Raw genomic sequence first — 19,427 nt, 5'->3', positions numbered from 1 at the left:
TTTGTGAGTGTTTTGTGAGGGGTGTGTGGGAGCAACTGATATCCTAATGGACCATAGTGGATCACTGGCATGCAAAGCCACTACATGGCACCAAAATAAGGACAGGGGCATTGTCAGGGTGGGACAGAGCACAGAAGAAACCACTTGCGTACATCAGCTCAAAAGGCTTTCTCTGCAATCTTATGTTGCTGTGGATGTGCATCTCATAGGGCAACACAGCAGGAAGGAAACTATGTGATCTCAAAGAGCAAACTAGAGAGCCTGTTTTTCTGCCACCAGAGAATGAGTAGCTAGGGCAGAGGGTTAGGGCAGAGAGTGTCTAAAGCAAGCAAGATTAACAAGTATTCATTGCTTGAATACTTAAATTTTCGGCAGATTCACCAACAAAGAATCACAAAACTGTAGAGCTGGAAGGGACCCCTGCAATGCAAGAATCTCCACTAAGGCATCCATGACAGATGGCCATCCAACCTCTGCTTAAAAACCTCCAGGGAAGGAGAGTTTGCAACCTCCCAAGGGAGACCTTTCCACTGCAAAACAGCTCTTCCTCTCAGAAAGTTCTTCCTGATGTTTAGTCGGAATCTCCTCTCTTTCAGAGTCTCCTCAAACTGCAACGGTGCCTCTTGCTCGCCTGGGAGATGTGCCTATAGAAACCTCTGACTGCTGTGTGGCTGCCCTGAAGGCCAATGTCCTGCTGCTCACACTCCAAGCTCAAGTGGCGACCGACTCCAGGGGGTTGTTCCCTTGGAACATAGCTCAGCGGAGCCAGTGGTGTCTTTAGGGTATGTGGTTTTCTTTGCACCTTTTTAGCACTTCAGTGGGTCTTGCTTCTCCATTAGATTTCTAGGGAAGCCCCCAATTCAGCTTTGTGTCCAGCACAGAGCAAGTCATGTCCCTTGGTCTTTGACTTCCAGCATTAACCAAAACTCCTTGGCTCATTGCTCCCCATCCTAGAGGGACCTGGCATCTAGGCAGGTCAAGGGTGGGCAGGTGAGGAAATGCCTACCTCCTTCTGGGAGAGCAGCAGCATCCCTTCGTTGCCACAACGGCCACACAGCTCACTCTGGGAGATGCTGATGAGAACACTGAAGGGGCCAAGCAAGGCCAGTCAATGCCTTATAAAGAAGCCAGCCAACTGGTTCAGCATGTTCCCCTCGCACAGATTCTCACAATCCTACATTCACAGGCTCCCTGGTCTGGAAGGGACCCCCAAGCCTGTAACAATATAATTCAACTTCCTGCACACAGGAAACTAGCATGTCAGGGAGAAGGGTTCTACCTTAGCCCTCTACCTGACAGTTTTTGTCATGTGAAGTGCTGGGGGGGATGAAGGAATGTAAGCATACAAATCCCTACTTGCAGTCTGAAGTGGGACATCCCAGGAACAGGTTGAGCGAGAGCAAAGCCTTCTAAGCTGGCTTGCTTTACATGCTGCATCATTTTCCTACCTGCCGCTTTTCTCCCACAGCTCCCCTTTTGAAATGTTTTTCTACCCCCGACTTTGGCAGAGCTACAGATGTACACTCCCCCCTGACATGAAGCAACACACAGTACAACGCTTGTTCCAGAGGAATTATGAACTGAAATTGGGGGGAGGGGTGGACAAGCTGGCAGTGGAGAGGACTGTGCAAAAAAAATTTAAAATGCTCTGTGTCTGACAGGACAGAGCCCCAAGGGGACATCTGAACATATCCATAGTGCTGGAGTGCAAACAGTCCTCCTGGAGCAGCACAGCTGCTGGAATTTCAATGCCCACCCCCACCCCTGCCCACCCCATGAAATAAATCCAAGGTTCAAACTAATAAGGAGCGAGGCATCAGCTGCTGCTGCATGGAGCCTGTGTCTGAAGTTACTGCAAACGATAGCTGTGAGAGACAGCGAGCACCAATTTCCAGGAACGTGTACTCAGTTATTGTTCTTGGTAATAAATCAGGCAACAGCCCAAAGTGGCAAAAGCTATGCTTACTGTTGATTAATTTGATCAACTTTTCTTAATTTATTATGCCTTGGTTGTGGCAGTGGGCAAAAAGATTGTTAATAATGCTGTTATCTTTTAGGAGGTTGTATTTTAGAGGGTGAGAAGTGTAGACAGCATAGAGGCCAGGACTACCATCTGATATATAGGCACTTTAAACACACTGAACTCACTTCTGAGTAGACGCAGATGAACTTACTGTTTCTTAAAAGAAACATGCATAGGATTGCACTGTAAAGAGTGTATCTGCCTCCTTTTGAAAGGACTTTCCCTGGAAAAATATGTTTTGCAATGCAACAATTGTCACCCTGATCTCCATTGTCTGCCTTGCTTTCCAGTCTCCTGCCCATGCTTTAAGGGGACGAGGGAAGGTGGATGGGTGTCACCCTCCTGGGTGTCAGTCAGCACCTGGGCACCTGGGGCTCCTACTGCATATGGACACAGCTCGTACCCCATGAGTTTTACCATCAACAGGTAACTGCATGCCTGCATAGTGTTAAGTTGTTGTATCTGGCCACCAATCCAGAAATATTTCTTGGGTGGCTTACAAACAAGACCAAAGCAATATTAAAAATATAATGTATAAAAATTTAAAAACTATTTTTTAAACAAAAATTTCCTAGCAACCACATAAACTGCATAGTTTACAGCCCAGATTAAAATTATAACAGTCAAATGTTAGTTTAAAATGCAACTAAAAGTCTCTGCTTGTGAGCTGTGGAAGCTCTTCTGCAGCATTAGTTACCACTGCAGAAAAGGGCCCCTGTTTGCTTGGTAAGCCCCCACCTCCCACCCCTTGGCAAAGAATCTGGAGCATCTTCAAGTTCACTTGCATGTGGCTTCGAAAGCTGCTTGCCAACCTCTCCAGTCCCCTCTGCCCCGAAGAGAGCGAGCCCCTTGCCTATCTAGCAGGAATCCCATCCCCGCTTCTTCATTTCTGGATAAAAAGAAGCTAAATGCACAATTCCAAATTGCTAAAAGCCAGAAAGAAGACCCTGCAAAATGATATCATGACCATTGTAAAGAATTAGAAGACAATGTGAACTATCTGAAAATATGGTTCTAATTTCTTACATCTGGTCCATGGGGTCACAAAGAGTCGGACACGACTAAACGACTAAACAGCAACAACAATTTTTTTACAAGGACCAACAAAAATTCACAAAGTAGCACAAACACTTTTGATTTAAAGAAAACTCTTCTTCAGGATGGCCGTGAAACAAAAAAAAGGGAGGGGGGAGATTAAGATGTTTTAAGTGGAAGCCCAGACTTCTCTCCCCAGAGTGATTAAGGCAGATTGCGCCTGGTAATAAAGACTGCTTTCTCAGAAAATCTAAAAGTCAGCAGTTATTAGAATCCATTTCTGGCCCTAATATTGGTCTACTGTAAGAAGATAGCAGAGCTAGGGGAGAACATGGTTACTGTAAAAGGAACAAGATCTAGATTAAGTACTTGAAACCTGAACTACAGCCCCAAATATAAATGGAGGAAAATCCTCAGCTGTTCAAGATAAGCTGTAGGGGTAAATATAAAGCAAGTGTTGCACTCCTTCTACTTGGACAATGAAGAAAAGTGAAATCAAGGCCCCACAAATGCATTTATGCCTTGGACGATTGAAACTGCCTTTAAAGATGTCACACACAGAGAGAAAGTCAATACAGAGCCATGTGAGCAACATATGGGGAAGCAGTTCTTTAACATAGAAGTCTGCGTATTCTTTGGAAGGTACAGCAGGTTGGCTGGTCGCTTGATGTTGACTTTCTTCATTTCCAACTCCCAAACCACATAAAAGGCCAACTAAAACATACAGAGAATGCTTTACTAATAATATTTTCTAATGAAAGCACAGCAGACATCGCACATTTGCATCATTGCTGCAAAATGGCAACTGGAAGCAGGAGGTGTGGCCTCGGAAACCATTTATGGGAAAGACAGCGGTTCATGTGGCAAAACTATCTTTTAAAATGCAATGCGTCATGCAAAATAGCAAGGAAGCCTCGTGCAATATCAGCTTTAAGCACTTACATTTCTAAAAACAGGAGGTATTAGGAATCACCTGTCATGAAGCCATGTCTCCTAACTTGGAAATCATCATATAAAATTCTCATTCTCTAATGGTTGCCTGACACGTTTCAGAACTGACCTTGACACTGAAAACAGGTTAGGGATTTGGGACATCACTGTGTCACACATCACAAAGTACCATATTTTTCCATCTATAAGATGCCCCCATGTATAAGATGCCCCCCATTTTGGGGGACTCAGATTTAAGAAAATGGGGGGAGATGGCCCCATGTATAAGACACCCCCTAATTTTTGACATTATTTTTTAGGGGAAAGACATAGTCTGCTGGAGAAGAATAGCTTGACCACAATGGTCCAAGCATTGGTAACTTCAAGACTAAATTACTGCAACCCTTCAGCTGGACAATGGTCCAGAATGCTGCAGCACAACAACAGGGGAACACCTGGTACTGGGGATAATGGTTATACTGATGCACAGGAAACTGAGATCATCCTACAGAAACCTGCAGAAAACCACAAGAAGCTAGCAGTTGGAGGGAATAACTTGTGCTTTCAGTTATTTCTATACTAATGCACAGTGTAAAGGAAACAAGCAGGACAAATTTGAGCTCTTAATACAGGATGATGAATATGACCTAATAGGCATTACTGAAATCTGGTATGAGAGTCATGACTGGAATGTAGAAATTGAGTGGTTTAACCTATTCAAAAAGGATTTACCAAACAGGAAGGAAGGAGTAGCATTATACACAAATGATGTATACAACTTGTGAAGAGATCTATGACTTGGAGCATGGAAGACAGATTGAGAGTATCTGGGTAAAAAACTATAGGAAAGGGAAACAACAATGACCTTACTGTGTGGGCCTGCCATAGACCTTGAAGCCAGACTGAAAACTTGGACGATGTCTTCCTAGATCAGATCATCAAACATTCAAATAGGAGAGATATATTAGTCATGACAGACTTCAGCTGTTCCAATATTTAAAGGGTACTAAAGGAGCTTGCGGATATAATCTCAGAGCTTCTGTCTAATATTTGAGAATTCTTGGAGAACAGGTGAGGTCCCTGTGGAATGAAGGTGGGCAAATGTTGTCTCCATCTCCAAATCCGGGGGGGGGGGGGGGAGACCTAGACTGGTCAGCTTGATATCAATACCAGGAAAGGGCAGATTATTAAACGAAAGCACCTACAAAAGGATGCTGTGATTACCAAGACCCAGCATGGGTTTCTCAAAAATAAATCAAGCCACGTGAACCTCTTTTCTTTTTTTGAAGGAGTTACAAGCTTGATGGATCAGGAGCAGGCAGTGGATATAGTGTATTTTATTTCAGTAAGGCTTTTGACAAAGTTCCCCATGATGCACTTTCAGAGAAGTTGGTAACGTGAGCTGGAAGAGATAACCATTAGGTGGATTTGCAGCTGGCTGGCAGACCAAACCCAAAGAGTGCTTACTAATGCTTCCTCACCATCCTGGAAAAAAGTGACAAGTGGAGTGCTGAAGGGTTATGTCCTGGATGCATAGCTGCTCAACATCTTTATAAATGACTCGGATGAAGAAATTGAGAAGGTGCTCATCCAATTTGCAAACGACACCAAACTGGGAGGGGTAGCTAATGCCACAGAAAACAGAATTGAGATTGAAGATACTTTAACAGATTGAACAAAATGAATTTTAATAGAGATAAATTTAAGGTTCTACACTTAGGAAGGAATAACCAGTTGCACAGATATAAGATTGGGGACAACTAGGCTACAGCAACAGAAGTCTTGTATCCAGATTGAGGGAAATCACAGTCCTGCTATATTCTGCCTTGATCAGACCACACCTGGAATACTGTGTCCAGTTCTGGGCACCACTATTTAAGAAGGTTATTGGCAAGCTGGAACATGTGCAAAGGAAGGGTGACCAAGGGTCTAGAAACTAAGTCTTATGAGGAATGGTTAAGAGAGTTGGGTATGTTTAGCCTGGAAGAGGAGACTGAGAGGAGATAGTATAGCCATTTTCAAATATCTTAAGGACTATCACATGGAAGAGGGAGCATGCTTGTTTTCTCCTGCTCTGGATAGTAGGATGCAAACCAATGGCTTCAATTTACAAGAAAAGAGATTTCTACTAAACGTTTGGGAAAACTTTCTGACAGTAAGAGCTGTTTGGCAGTGGAACAAACTCCCATGAGAGGTGGTAGACTCTCCTTCCTTGGATGTTTGTGAGCAGAGGTTTGATGGCCGCCTGTCATGGATGCTTTAGCTGAGATTCATACATTGCAGGGGGTTGGACTAGATGACCCCCAATGCGGATTTTATGATTCTGTGATTGCCGACAGAAGTAAAATTCAGTATATTACACTCCTCCTCAAAGATCCTCAATAGCTTCAGTTTGTTATTGGGTCAAATTCAAGGTACAGTGGTACCTCGGGTTACATACGCTTCAGGTTACAGATGCTTCAGATTACAGACTCCGCTAACCCAGAAATAGTACCTCGGATTAAGAACTTTGCTTCAGGATGAGAATAGAAATTGTGCAGCAGTGGCGCAGGAGGCCCCATTAGCAAAAGTGGTGCTTCAGGTTAAGAACAGTTTCAGGTTAAGAACAGACCTCCAGAACGAATTAAGTTCTTAAACCAAGGTACCACTGTAAAACCCTCAATAGTTTGGTGCCAGTATAAATGAAGGGTAGCTTTACTCTGTGTGCAGTCACTCAAGCACTTCAATCTGCAGAAGTCAAGAGAGCCTCTCAGGCGGATCTTAACAAATAGGTATGTTAATATGGGACAAAAGGCACCTTCAAGTATTGCAACACAGTTCTGATTAAATGAAAATTCTGCACTATCCTAATTCAAGTAAGTGAGGGTCAGCATGCATACAGAGAAAAAAATAGAGGCAAAAGTGCAAAACTGAAAGAGAAAACAAGACACAAAGTCTGCAAGGTGGGCTCTTTGGTGGTGCATGTTTATGTCTGAACTAACCAAGGTGTGGGTAGGTCTGGTGGTCTGCAATTGTCAAGAAAGGTCATAATCTCATGAGGCAGGTGCCCAAAATCCAGACTGCCTGAGATGCCAGCATTACTTAGAAGTAAATGTTCTGAGTGCATATCACTTTCTTGATCACATGACCTAGATTTTGGAAGCATTCCTCAGCAGCATGTAAAGGATACATATGTGAAGTTGCTCAGGTTGTTGTCTGTAACATGACCCAACTCAATTTTTCTAGGAACCCTCAAGCAGCTAATTACTATTCAAAGCATTGATCTATTACAGCCATATGCTCATTCTGCTGTCCATCCCCTTCTTTTTCAGAGAGCTGCTTCTTTTTTTCAAAGAAAAGGTACTGGAAACTAGGGCCAGCGTCAAGCTCATCTGTGACTTGGCAGAGGTTTCTCCAATTTGATCTGTTGTTATTGACATCATGCATCTGACAAGTAGCATTGGAGCCATGCCAGCAGGTGCCCCAAACTGCTGTATTTGATAAAAATGGCATGGGTTGAAGATTAATTATTTATTGTTCAGTGATATTTTACTGGAATTACTGACTATAACAGATGAAGGAAGGAAAAACATAAATGGCTGAGAAATTTCACTCACCTGTTTTTTCTTGTAGAATCCCTTCTTGTCACAATTCGGAATATGCAATCCTCTCGGGCTTAAGACATTCAGAATCTTTAGGTTGTTTAATGTGTCTTCCATTTCTCTGCGACAAGGACCCTGACAAATATAATGATCACTTATTTATTCTTACAAATCAGAAAATCCTTATATGCCAATACTCTTAGCGTTCTATTTGACACTATGGTAAACACTGGTATTAAGTGTTGTATTAAGATGGAGAATGAAATTTTGACTAAAATAGCAAAAGAACACTAAAGGGTTAAGGAAGGACATTTCCTTAGCCCTGGGTGAAGCCTCCAGAGGGGTGTCACTGTGGGTTTTTGACCCGGGTGAAATAAAGCCTAGTTCCACTCCATCTTAGCTGAAGGTTTCTAGAATATTAGAGAGCCAACTTTGTCTTCGCATAAAGGCAGCTGGACTCACACATCTGCCTATCAAGAATTTGGCTGCTTTAACTACTATTTTACACAGCAGATTGTAATTAGGCTTGTATTAAAAAAAAAATTTAAATGCTCCCAAGCTAACTGTACCCACATAGAGAACTGCATTTAGAAATCAAATAAACTGCCACCTCACTGTGAAGACATTTAGTGGGGAGAAGGGGACATCTAAATCCAGCTTCCGCCCCCTTCAGAGTAGCTGATTAAAACCTGATCCACACTCACCTATTGCACCACACCACACTACATCTAAACTGAACAAATGTTCTACACATTTAGGGCAATTGCTTGAATCCTAAGATTACCGTATTTTTCGCTCTATAAGCTGCACTTTTCCCCTCCTAAAAAGTAAGGGGAAATGTGTGTGCATCTTATGGAGCGAATGCAGGCAGGAGGCTCTGCTCAGCACTCCCTTTAAAGAGCCGCATGGAGCGTGGGGCTTTTTCCCGAGGCTTTTTCCATGCGCTCTTTAAAGGGAGTGCGGCTCTTGGGGGAGCCTTAGCCATGGGCAGTCTCTCCCGGGCAGGGGGATGAGGGCTCCCCTTGCCCAGGAGAGGCTGCGAGTGGCTATCCCATAATGCACACAAAAGCTTAGTTGGTCTCTAGGGTGCTACTGGACAATTTTTTAATTTGGGGCTGTTATTCACTTTTTGGTGTTTCTTTTTATTTTACATGTGTTTATTGTTTTATCATATACAACTGCAAATATTTTAAAGATGTTTAGCATGATTCTAATTGCAGTGTAATATATGTTTGCCTATTGCCAGGCTGCCAGAAAAGCCCTTCCATCTGTAAGCAGAAACAGGCATGGCTTCACAGTACAGTGGTACCTCAGTTTTTGAACGTCTCCGTTGACAAACATTTCGGTTTTCGCACGCCATAAACCCAGAAGTAAACGCTTTGGTTTTCGAACATGCCTCAGAAATCAAACATGCGACGCGGCTTCCGTATTGAGTTTTCGGTTTTTGAACGTTTCAGAACTCAAACGGTATTCCAGAACTGATTACATGTGAAAACCGAGGTACCACTGTAATTAACTTTTTTGCCCAGTAACCAAGGAGACACAGCACATCCATCAGCTAAGCAAGTCAGTTGCAGAAGCTAAAGTTCCGTCCTCTCTTCCCCCTTATTTATACCTCCCTCTGTGCTTTTTCACTGTGACTCGGCTTTTCTTAATTGTTCTAAACTTTTCTTGACTCTTCTTTCCTGCACTGAGAGTGGGGAGGAGAAGGAGCTGAATCAGGACTGTATTGCAGGCAGGAGAAACCTCCCCTGCTCCTTCTCTTTCAGTGTCTGTGGCTCCCTCAAGCCTCTCCCCTTCCTCCTCCCTCTATTCCTCCCTGGCTCAAAGTCCCCTTCTCCTCAGGTGCCTCCTGGACCACCGGCTGCCACCCAGCCAGTCCCTGACACCCATTAAGTTCACTGAGCCAAGATTCAAAATACCACATCATGGTTGAAACTTAAGATCAAGTTGCCCTGGGATTTTGCAGCGCAGTTTCACCACATGCTAGTTTAACAACACACAAAAGGCATCTTCTTTCTTCTTTAGTGGGGGCACAAAAACACCTTTGTTTGCTCTTTGGGGCTTCTTCATTTTAGGAAAAATATTTGTGTAAAATGCAGATTAAACACTGATTATTTCCAGTGCCTTTGGATGGTGCATAGGGCTTCAGATACATTGTCTCAATGATCGTTATATCAACCCTGCAAAATCCCCTGGGAGGTAGATCTCCTGCAGGCGGGCTCTGTGTGTGCTGAGCTTAAGGCTGCCTCATGAGCTCGAGGCTGACAGATCTGAACAAGAGACTATCTGGTTCAGAACTACAACTATAACTTCATCCAGAACTACAACTATAACTTCATCCAGGTTGACAGACTTTTCTGAACAAGGAATACATGCTCAGGTGAAAACTTTCTCACATTGGCATAGTGTTACATGGAAGCAGGCCAAACTACGGCTTAGTGAGGATAAGCAAGTGCACAGGTACCTGGAGGCAAAATCTCAGCTGCTTCCCTCTCCCATCCTGTTGCTGCCACACTCCCAAGAGCTAAGTTGTGATGGAGCAGAGGATCATGTAGGAACCTGGGGCTGTGGTCGTCTCACTCCCAACAAACCACAAGCTGCTGTGAGTCTGTTCTTCATTAACAGCTCACAGCTTGTTCAGGGGAGAAAAAGCCCAACCCTGGACTCAGACACAACACTAAACCAAACCAAACCAAACCAAACCAAACCAAACCACAGCTTCGCTTTGGGCAGCGCAGAGGAAGAGGAAGAAGAAGAAGAGGAGGAGGAGTTTGGACTTGATATCCCGCTCTTAAAGAGTCTCAAAGCGGCTCCTTTCCCCTTCTCCCCCAAAACAAACACTCTGTGAGGTGAGTGGGGCTGAGAGACTTCAGAGAAGTGTGACTGGCCCAAGGTCACCAAGCAGCTGCAGGTGGAGGAGCGGAGATGCGAATCCAGTTCACCAGATTACGAGTCCACCGCTCTTAACCACTACACCACACTGGCTCTCAAGGACTTGATTTCAGCAAGGCATTTGACAAGGTGCCCCATGATATTCTTGTAAAGAAGCTGGTAAAATGCGGTCTTGACTTTGCTACCACTCAGTGGATTTGTAACTGGCTGACTGACCGAACCCAAAGGGTTCCTCTTCATCCTGGAGAAGAGTGACTAGTGGGGTGCCACAGGGTTCTGTCTCTGTCTTATTCAACATCTTTATCAACGACTTGGATGATGGACTCAAGGGCATCCTGATCAAATTTGCAGATGACACCAAACTGGGAGCGGTGGCTAACACCCCAGAGGACAGGATCACACTTCAAAACGACCTTGACAGATTAGAGAACTGGGCCAAAACAAACAAGATGAATTTTAACAGGGAGAAATGTAAAGTATTGCACTTGGGCAAAAAAAATGAGAGGCACAAATACAAGATGGGTGACACCTGGCTTGAGAGCACTACATGTGAAAAGGATCTAGGAGTCTTGGTTGACCACAAACTAGACATGAGCTAACAGTGTGACGCGGCAGCTAAAAAAGCCAATGCAATTCTGGGCTGCATCAATAGGAGTATAGCATCTAGATCAAGGGAAGTCAGAGTGCCACTGTATTCTGCTCTGGTCAGACCTCACCAGGGGTACTGTGTCCAGTTCTGGGCACCACAGTTCAAGAAGGACATGGACAAACTGGAACGTGTCCAGAGGAGGGCAACCAAAATGGTCAAAGGCCTGGAAACGATGCCTTATGAGGAACGGCTAAGGGAGCTGGGCATGATTAGCCTGGAGAAGAGGAGGTTAAGGGGTGATATGATAGCCATGTTCAAATATATAAAAGGATGTCACATAGAGGAGGGAGAAAGGTTGTTTTCTGCTGCTCCAGAGAAGCGGACACGGAGCAATGGATCCAAACTACAAGAAAGAAGATTCCACCTAAACATTAGGAAGAACTTCCTGACAGTAAGAGCTGTTTGACAGTGGAATTTGCTGCCAAGGAGTGTGGTGGAGTCTCCTTCTTTGGAGATCTTTAAGCAGAGGCTTGACAACCATATGTCAGGAGTGCTCTGATGGTGTTTCCTGCTTGACAGGGGGTTGGACTCGATGGCCCTGGTGGTCTCTTTCAACTCTATGATTCTATGACTGGAAGAGGAGCAAAGAGGCTCTCAGATTTGCTCTAGGCACCACGTTGTGGGCAAAGGAGACCACTGGCTTTGAAAGAAATCACTGCTCCCTCCCCCTTTATTGTAGCCATGTTTGAATAAAAAAGAATGGCAGGCACAAACCCTCTACCTCTCTCCCAAGCCCTGTGTCTTGCCACTCCTGAAGCAGTCGGGGAAAGGTAACAAAGGAGGCAAAACTGCAAGAGACTCCTAGATTTTCACACTTTCTCCATCCTGCAGCACAAGCCAAGCCCTGGTCTCTTATGGAAGGCCTCTGAACATGCTGCGAGGAGTGGGGGGAGTGGTGGCAAGGAGAGCCACATTGATATTTGCAACCCGCAGATAGCTCTAACCTCCAGAGCAGCTTTAGGAGATTATGAGACAGAATCCCTTTTTAAGCTAAGGTGAGCAGGCAGGGCTTGGGTTATGACTATCAATTAAACAGCTATACTGGGAGACCAAAGAGAACATCTCCCAAGGAATCCAATGCTTCTGGCTATATTCCAAAAATTTACAGCAAGCCTGCAACTTACACAGGGTCAGTGACAGAACTTGGGGTCTCAACCCCAAGGAGATGGGGCCCCCCATCTCCTACCCGAGTCAGCACGCTTGCCAGAACTCCAAGCACATCTGAGGCTATTTAGCAGCATATTTAGGGTCCTTCTGACCAGGACACCCCCTCAGCTATGTGGGACCTGCAGCAGCCTAGTTGTCTCATGCCACAGAGACGATAATGTCAAATGCCTGAGTTGCGTGGGAAGGGTTTCCAATGGGACGGTTTCCCAGGAATGGGGAACTCATGGCTCTCTGGAGACTGCCCGACTCCAACTGCCATCAGCCCCAGGCAACACAGCAAAAGGTTGACTATCACAAAGCCATAGGCCAACAACATCAGGAGGATCCCAGGTTCTACATCCTGACTTACAGCATCATCCTAGTTCCTGCCCTGCTAGGATGAGGTCAGAAAGGGCCCCTATTCACAAAAGATCCATTGTGGAGCAATAAGATTGCTGAAAAGTTGTGACATACTTCGTTAGTACATTTTGTAGCACAGTGCAGTAAACTTTCAATGAAGATTTTCTCATTAATGCTCAGGAGAAGTAGTGAAATGATGGCAAAGCAGTTGCCAGCAGAAAGCGCATTGAGAGGTTCGTGCTCCAGCAGATCTCACTTGGGCTTTCACTTGGCAGCTTAACGGATCAATCAACTGATCAATCAACTCTTTTAACATTTCTCACAAATTAGCCTCCAAGAGGCAATTGGCCCAACTTTGAATATGTTTTTAAAATTCTTTACATCGTCAATTCCTTACAAATAAAGCAATTCAGGGGCATTGACTGTAGGTCACGTTACAAGCTTTTTACAGGTAACTTTTTTCTGAGGTAAAATGCATGAAAAATTTATTTTCAAATGGTCAAAATTAGTTGCTTTATTAATTAAATATTCCAATTTCTCAATTAATCTGAATTTAACCACATACAGTGGTGCCCCGCAAGACGAATGCCTCGCTCAATGAAAAACCCGCAAGACGAAGGGTTTTCCGATTTTTAGCGGCTTCGCAAGACGAATTTCCCTATGGGCTTGCTTCGCAAGACGAAAGCCCATAGGGAAATCTCCGGGGACAGCGGGGAAGCGCAGCGCGCATTCTCCTCTGTTCCCGGACCTGTCCTGAAGGCTTGCGGTGGGAGGTCCGGGAACAGAGGAGAAGGAGCGCAGCGCTTCTCCTCTGTTCCCGGGGCTTGCGGTGGGAGGAGGGTTTTTCCTCCCCATCGCCAACATTCAGAACAGCTACCCCTATCCGCAGCTTGGAGAGCCCTGCGGGGAAGTCCTGCAGGGCTCCCCAAGCTGCAGATGTCTGCCCCACGCGAGGGGCGCTCTGCTTAAGAGCGCCCCTCGTGCGGGGCAGCAGGCTGCTATCCGCAGCTTGGAGAGCCCTGCGGGGAAGTCCTGCAGGGCTCCCCAAGCTGCGAATGTCTGCCCCGCGCGAGGGGCACTCTGAAGCAGAGCGCCCCTCGCGCCGGGCAGCAGGCTGCTATCCTCAGCCTAGGCAGCCCTGGGGAACTCTTCTGAAGGCTGGCGGCGGGAGAAGGGCTTTTCTTCCCACCGCCAACCTTCAGAAGGCTGTTCTGAAGGCTGGCAGTGGGGAGAAAAGTCCTTCTCCCCCCGCCAGCCTTCAGAAGAGGTCCGGTGACAGACTGTCCCCGGACCTGGTCTGAAGGCGGTCTCCATAGGAACGCATTAATTGATTTTCAATGCATTCCTATGGGAAACCGTGCTTCGCAAGACGAAAAACTCGCAAGAAGAAAAAACTTGCAGAACGAATTAATTTCGTCTTGCGAGGCACCACTGTAGTAAGGCAAAGGAGTTTCTAAATCTTCAAGCCCTTTTCCTTCTGGTCACATAGCTGGACTGCAGAGCTGTACAGCAGACAGCAGGAGCAGTTACTGGGAAGCAGCCATCATGAATGAGATCTTGCTTTTGTAATCACCACTTTCCTCTTTTCTCACCCACTGTCTGGATGGACTATATCCTACTGGCCAAGTTTTTGAAATCCTGGCTGTCATCTCTCAATGAAACCAGGTCTGTTCATTGACATACTGTCAACAATATTTCTGCTGCTTCCACTATTGCTGTTTCCCTTTTTATTTTAAAGAAAAATGCTCAGAAGATGGCCTTTGTGCCGTTTGCACTCAGAATAGATTGCGAAATTAAATCAGCATCTCTAAATACGAGTTATTGCAATGTCAGAACTTGAAGTTCCCCAGTTTCAGAATTGGTCGGAAGGGGATAGCATGGAAATAAAGTCAACCTGTCTATTACCCTGTGAACACAAACCTTTGTGTTTCCTTCCTCCTTGTGGAAGAGAAGCAGCGCTCTCCGAAAAGCCAGGCACCCTTGGGCTCCCACTGGAACATTTCTACATTTTGTGACAAATGAACCAGGCAAGGCCACTTTTCACTTTCATCAGACTCTCTACATTTTCCATTTATGTAGGTTTTTGCAGTGGTCCCTCCCTATTTTTTTTCCTTTTCAACAGCACAAAGTTGTGTCTGGATCAGCCATGAGTGTTTTGATGCACAGCCAAGAAAAACACAGCAACATTTTGTGTGCTGTTGGCATGGGGATCTGCCGCTTGCCTGCCAAGAGCAGTACATGAACCAGGGTATTCTCTGCTCCCGTTTCCTCCAGTCCGGCAGGTCTGCAGACTTTGTTCATATCCTACACATAAGGAACAAGAAACAGTGACCACTTCATCCTCCATGTGTGGTTTTTTTTCACCCAGAGGCATTTTCAGCATGGCAGAGCAATCACTAGCGAACCTAGACACTGCTTTGTGTGCAGAAGAAAACTTCTGATAGCTAGCCAAAAGTTGATACTGAGTCCTGCATTCACAGCACTTGCTATGACTGGCTGCTTGGGATTACAGGCTCGCAGACATAGACAGAAAGCAAGGAATTTTTATTTATTAGCCAATCTGTTGTGTATGTAAGGGGAACAGGACATTGCCACCATAAAATCTTGTCTAGCCAGGCAGCTTAAGTATGGAGTGGTGTGGAGAATCCTCTTTGAAACGTCACTTGTCTTCCTCAAACTTTTCCTTCCTTCAGGATGACTCAGATGTTTCGGCTAAACACAAACCTCATTTACCTTAATGTTTTGCGTTAGGAATGAGACAAGCCATGATTTACACCAGCTTTGCTTACTGGGCAGAGATATCCTCCACCAGCCGTGGATTCCCAACAGAACCCTCAGCTGCTGGTGAGAGAGATGGAGGAAGACCCTCAGCATCACATGACTAACAACCTCCAGGAATATTTGTTGTGGGATATTTAAAACTCCCTTGGGAAACCAACCAATGAAATTCACTTTTCTGCTCTCAAAATTCCTCTGATATTTCTCCCAAACAAGCTTCCACATCTGCCTCAAAATTTCATTCGAGGCAAAACCTGATGTCACCTCTGGTTCGGAGCTGTATGCAATGATCAAAAGAGGCACAGGGACTCTAACCTGCCTGTGAAGTGACTGCTGGTTGACAGATTAAATGTGATTGCAATGGTTCTGTATAATTCAGAAATCTTGCAGCTGTCAGGCTCAGTTCTAGTAATTCTGGCAACAACACAAGCTCAGACAACCAACAATATCTAGAGTCTGCATCCATTTAAAGTGATATTTACGGAACACATGTATGTTGCTTTTTCTGTTAAATAAAAATTACTTACATATTCAGTCTCCTGCTTGGACTCAGAAGAGAAATTCAGTGTGTCTGTGCTTTGTGAATCGTATTTGTAGCGTTGGGTATTTTTGGCGTGCTCTTTCCTAATGACATCTATTTTGGTGTGGTGAGCATGTGACTTGGGTTCCAACAGTCTCTGTGTGTTGGAGACAGACTGATTCTCTGTGCTGCTGATGTTCTGGTCTTCTTCCGAATTGCTGGCATTCCCTTTAAACAAAAACAAATGTTCAAAAGTTAGCCCATTGTTTATTAATTGTAGCGGAAGAACTTCCACATGATAATGTCTCTGAAGGTTATTATCACGGTACATTAGGATGGTGCACGGAGCATTCAGGATAGCAAAAATAAGAAACTGCAACCTACTTTTTTACAATGGGGGAGGCAAAACAGGGGAGGGCAAACAATAGGAAAAAGGGGGTGAAAGTGAACGTTCGAAGCTGCGCTTATGGAGGCTTTCATAAACATAAAAAGGTTTCAGCTACTCAGGCCACCATGCTTAAAAACCAGGCACTTATCCAGGAGGGCTCCGCTGAAGTCAGTGGAGCTATTTTGGAGTAAGTGGTTTGAAGACAGCAGCCTCAATATCATAGAGACGGCAGAATCTATTTCCTGAACAGAAAGAGTTCAGTATTTTCATGACTGAAGGAACCTAGTGACTTTGCAACCAATCATGCCAGTGTTATTATTGGGCTGCAGGAGTTGTGTGTCTTTCATTTATATTTAGATGTTTGAAACCTGTCCTATAAGCTCTAAATTGATTTGTTTTCACAGTCATAATTTTTAAACCACTAACATCTAGCAAATCACCTTGCCTGAATTTGAAGCATTTCCACTTCTTACCAGGAGAGGGCGTATTTTGTCATGACTTGATTATTTCTGAAGTCTGGACCCCAATGAGAAGTTTGTCAGCAGCTTATGCCCTGCAAGGCATGCATATACAGGTAATTTGTCAAATTTGCATGCCTTGCAGGCATATATTCATGGTGCATAAAATGCACTGTGAGAGTGCTTATATTTATGATTAACATGAAAAACAATGTGTTTTCCTCTGAATGAGGAGGAAACTAATAACGAAAGGTGACCCACCATCTATGACAAATGGGTTGATATTTATTTAAATGGATATTCTGACCAATTGCTTATACAGCTGCTGTCATTGGGCTTTATTCCATGTTCTAAATTATTTCATATTTAATTCTCTTTAAATAAACCTAGAATCTACAGTGGTACCTTGGGTTAAGAACTTAATTCGTTCCGGAGGTCCGTTCTTAACCTGAAACTGTTCTTAACCTGAGATACCACTTTAACTAATAGGGCCTCCTGCTGCCGCCGCACGATTTCTGTTCTCATCCTGAAGCAAAGTTCTTAACCTGAGGTACTATTTCTGGGTTAGTGGAGTCTGTAACCTGAAGCGTCTGTAACCTGGAGCATCTGTAACCCGAGGTACCACTGTATTTGAAAGCTGTGAACATTGTTCTGCTATGATCCTTAGACATTATGCTGATTTGGCTTTTGCTAAGCATTACAAAGAATTGCTTTCAAATATGGGACAGATACAATGCTTCCAGGTCTGCACAATATTTCGTCTTCGTGTGACTGCAGCGGGTTGCATTTGGTCTTGGATGTTTTTAAAGGGAGCATCTCTCAAGCTTGCTTCAGGCTTCCATTTCAGCTGTCACCTGTGGCAATTACACTGGGAATGCACAACTATTAAATGAAGAGCAGAGAACTGCCTGGCTTTAGAACCAACCACAGCAAATGTGTACTGACATCTTTATTCAAAATGACACAAGGCAAGAAGTTCTGCAGTGGAGCTGAAGGCCTGAGCAGCAGAAAATGTGGCCGGTTGGCAAAAGGGGGGCCAAGGCATCACCTTCTGGCAGGTGGTTTTGGCACAGCTACTACTGATACTCTGCACACACAAAACATAAACGTTTAAGAAACCGGATTTGAGGAAGCAGAGTATTCTGTTTTCTATGGGTTTTATTCAAAGCCTCAGCAATGTTTAAACTTCACGCTGTTTGGGGTTTGTTAATTTGGGTATTTTGCACAATTCAATTTAAAACATACACACAGAAAGTATGTTAATAAAGTCTGCACAAATTTTCTGTTGAAAAACCTTATTTTTGTTTTTAGATTTTTTTTCAAGCATTCCATGTTACTTTATCATTTCCCATCTGCATACATATAGAGAGAGAGAGAGAGAGAGAGAGAGAGAGAGAGAGAGAGAGAGAGAGAGCGCTTTAGAAAATAGTTTGCATATCTATTACCGGATCATGACTAACTTATTTATGTGATCTGGCAATGAACTATTCATAAAAATAGCAACCTGATTTCCCCTCCCCCTTTGAACTTTGAGCATAATTAGAAATAATTATGTCCCACTGCCCAGGCATATATAGGCCTTTCCAAAGTTTGGAAGAGACTGAATGAGAAAAGACCCTGTTATTTTACGCAACAGTTGCCAAGTTAGCTTCATCTCCTTTTATAGTTGCCTCAGAATCACTCTGGAAAGGAAAAAAGGGGTTGTCTAAGCAACGTAGCCTTTTATTTGGGGGTGGGGTGGAGATGTTTCGCCCTGTCTTTGGAATCTCTGAATGCCAGAAGGCTCTGGCCAAGGCAATGGAAGAGGGCAATTGTGCCACCTACATCATTTCCAAAATAAGAATACGTCACACAGCAAGCATAATAATAATAATAACAATAATAATAATAATAATAATAATTTATTTTTTGTACCCCGCCCATCTGGCTGGGTTTCCCCAGCCACTCTGGGAGGCTTCCAACAAAGATCAAAAATACATTAAAAGGTCACTTCCCTAAAGAGGGCTGCCTTCAGATGACTATCTTGCTTTGCTAAACATCCACCCATGAAACCCCCAGTTGTGATGGAGGAATGCTTCCCCTTCGACAGGCACAACATTGGTCTGTAGTTTTTTGCTGAGCATGTTACCATACAATCCTAGAACTGCAGAGCTGGAAGGGACCCTGAAGCTCCTCTAGTTCCACCCCCTGCAATGCTGGACTCTCAGCTGAAGCCCCCACGGCAGGTGGCCCTCAAAAGAGGAGAGCCCCCCCCCCCCGAGGGAGCCAGGCTTTCCTCTTTGGACTCCTGGCTCCCTTGAGATGGAAGCTCTGCTAGGGACTTGCCGAGGGGCTGAGCTGATTGCTTTGCCCAGGTTCTCCCATAGCAAAGCCCCCCAAAATATATGCATATATTTATACAATGATTTATTTGCTTTTTGGAGTTAGGACGGATGGTTTTGCTGTTTTGGAGTTAGTTAAATAGATCTGATGGTTCTTAGAGCTTGTGTTTTGTTTTGTTTATACTCTGTACTCTGCTTCAGGAGGTTTATGCTGTGAAGCCAACTATAAATTTGTTTAATTTTTATGCTTCCTCTCTCCCCACTCATCTCCAGAAAAGGAGGATGCAGCTTTCTTGTCCTAGTGCAGCCGTTTCAAACTTCCTGCTTTCAGGGAATGGTCTGT

The 19,427-nt window shown here is 44.4% G+C and overlaps 1 protein-coding gene across 2 annotated transcripts in view; it reads right to left on the bottom strand.

The window, feature by feature from the left end:
- Positions 1-19,427, bottom strand: part of IGFBP3 (insulin like growth factor binding protein 3) — a 42,434-nt gene that overhangs the window by 14,937 nt on the left and 8,070 nt on the right. Inside the window, exons 2-3 of one of the 2 annotated variants that reach the window (XM_053359765.1) lie at positions 15,925-16,145; positions 7,585-7,704 (exon numbers count right to left, since the gene is read on the bottom strand). In XM_053359765.1, coding sequence (XP_053215740.1) covers positions 7,585-7,704; positions 15,925-16,145 — 341 coding nt within the window. The remainder of the gene's footprint in view (positions 1-7,584; positions 7,705-15,924; positions 16,146-19,427) is intronic. The other variant, XM_053359766.1, reaches the window with a different exon arrangement.

Source organism: Podarcis raffonei, chromosome 12, assembly GCF_027172205.1.
Source record: "Podarcis raffonei isolate rPodRaf1 chromosome 12, rPodRaf1.pri, whole genome shotgun sequence".
In the NCBI taxonomy this organism is placed as follows: Eukaryota; Metazoa; Chordata; class Lepidosauria; order Squamata; family Lacertidae; genus Podarcis; species Podarcis raffonei.
This window is presented reverse-complemented; position numbering and strand designations above follow the sequence as displayed.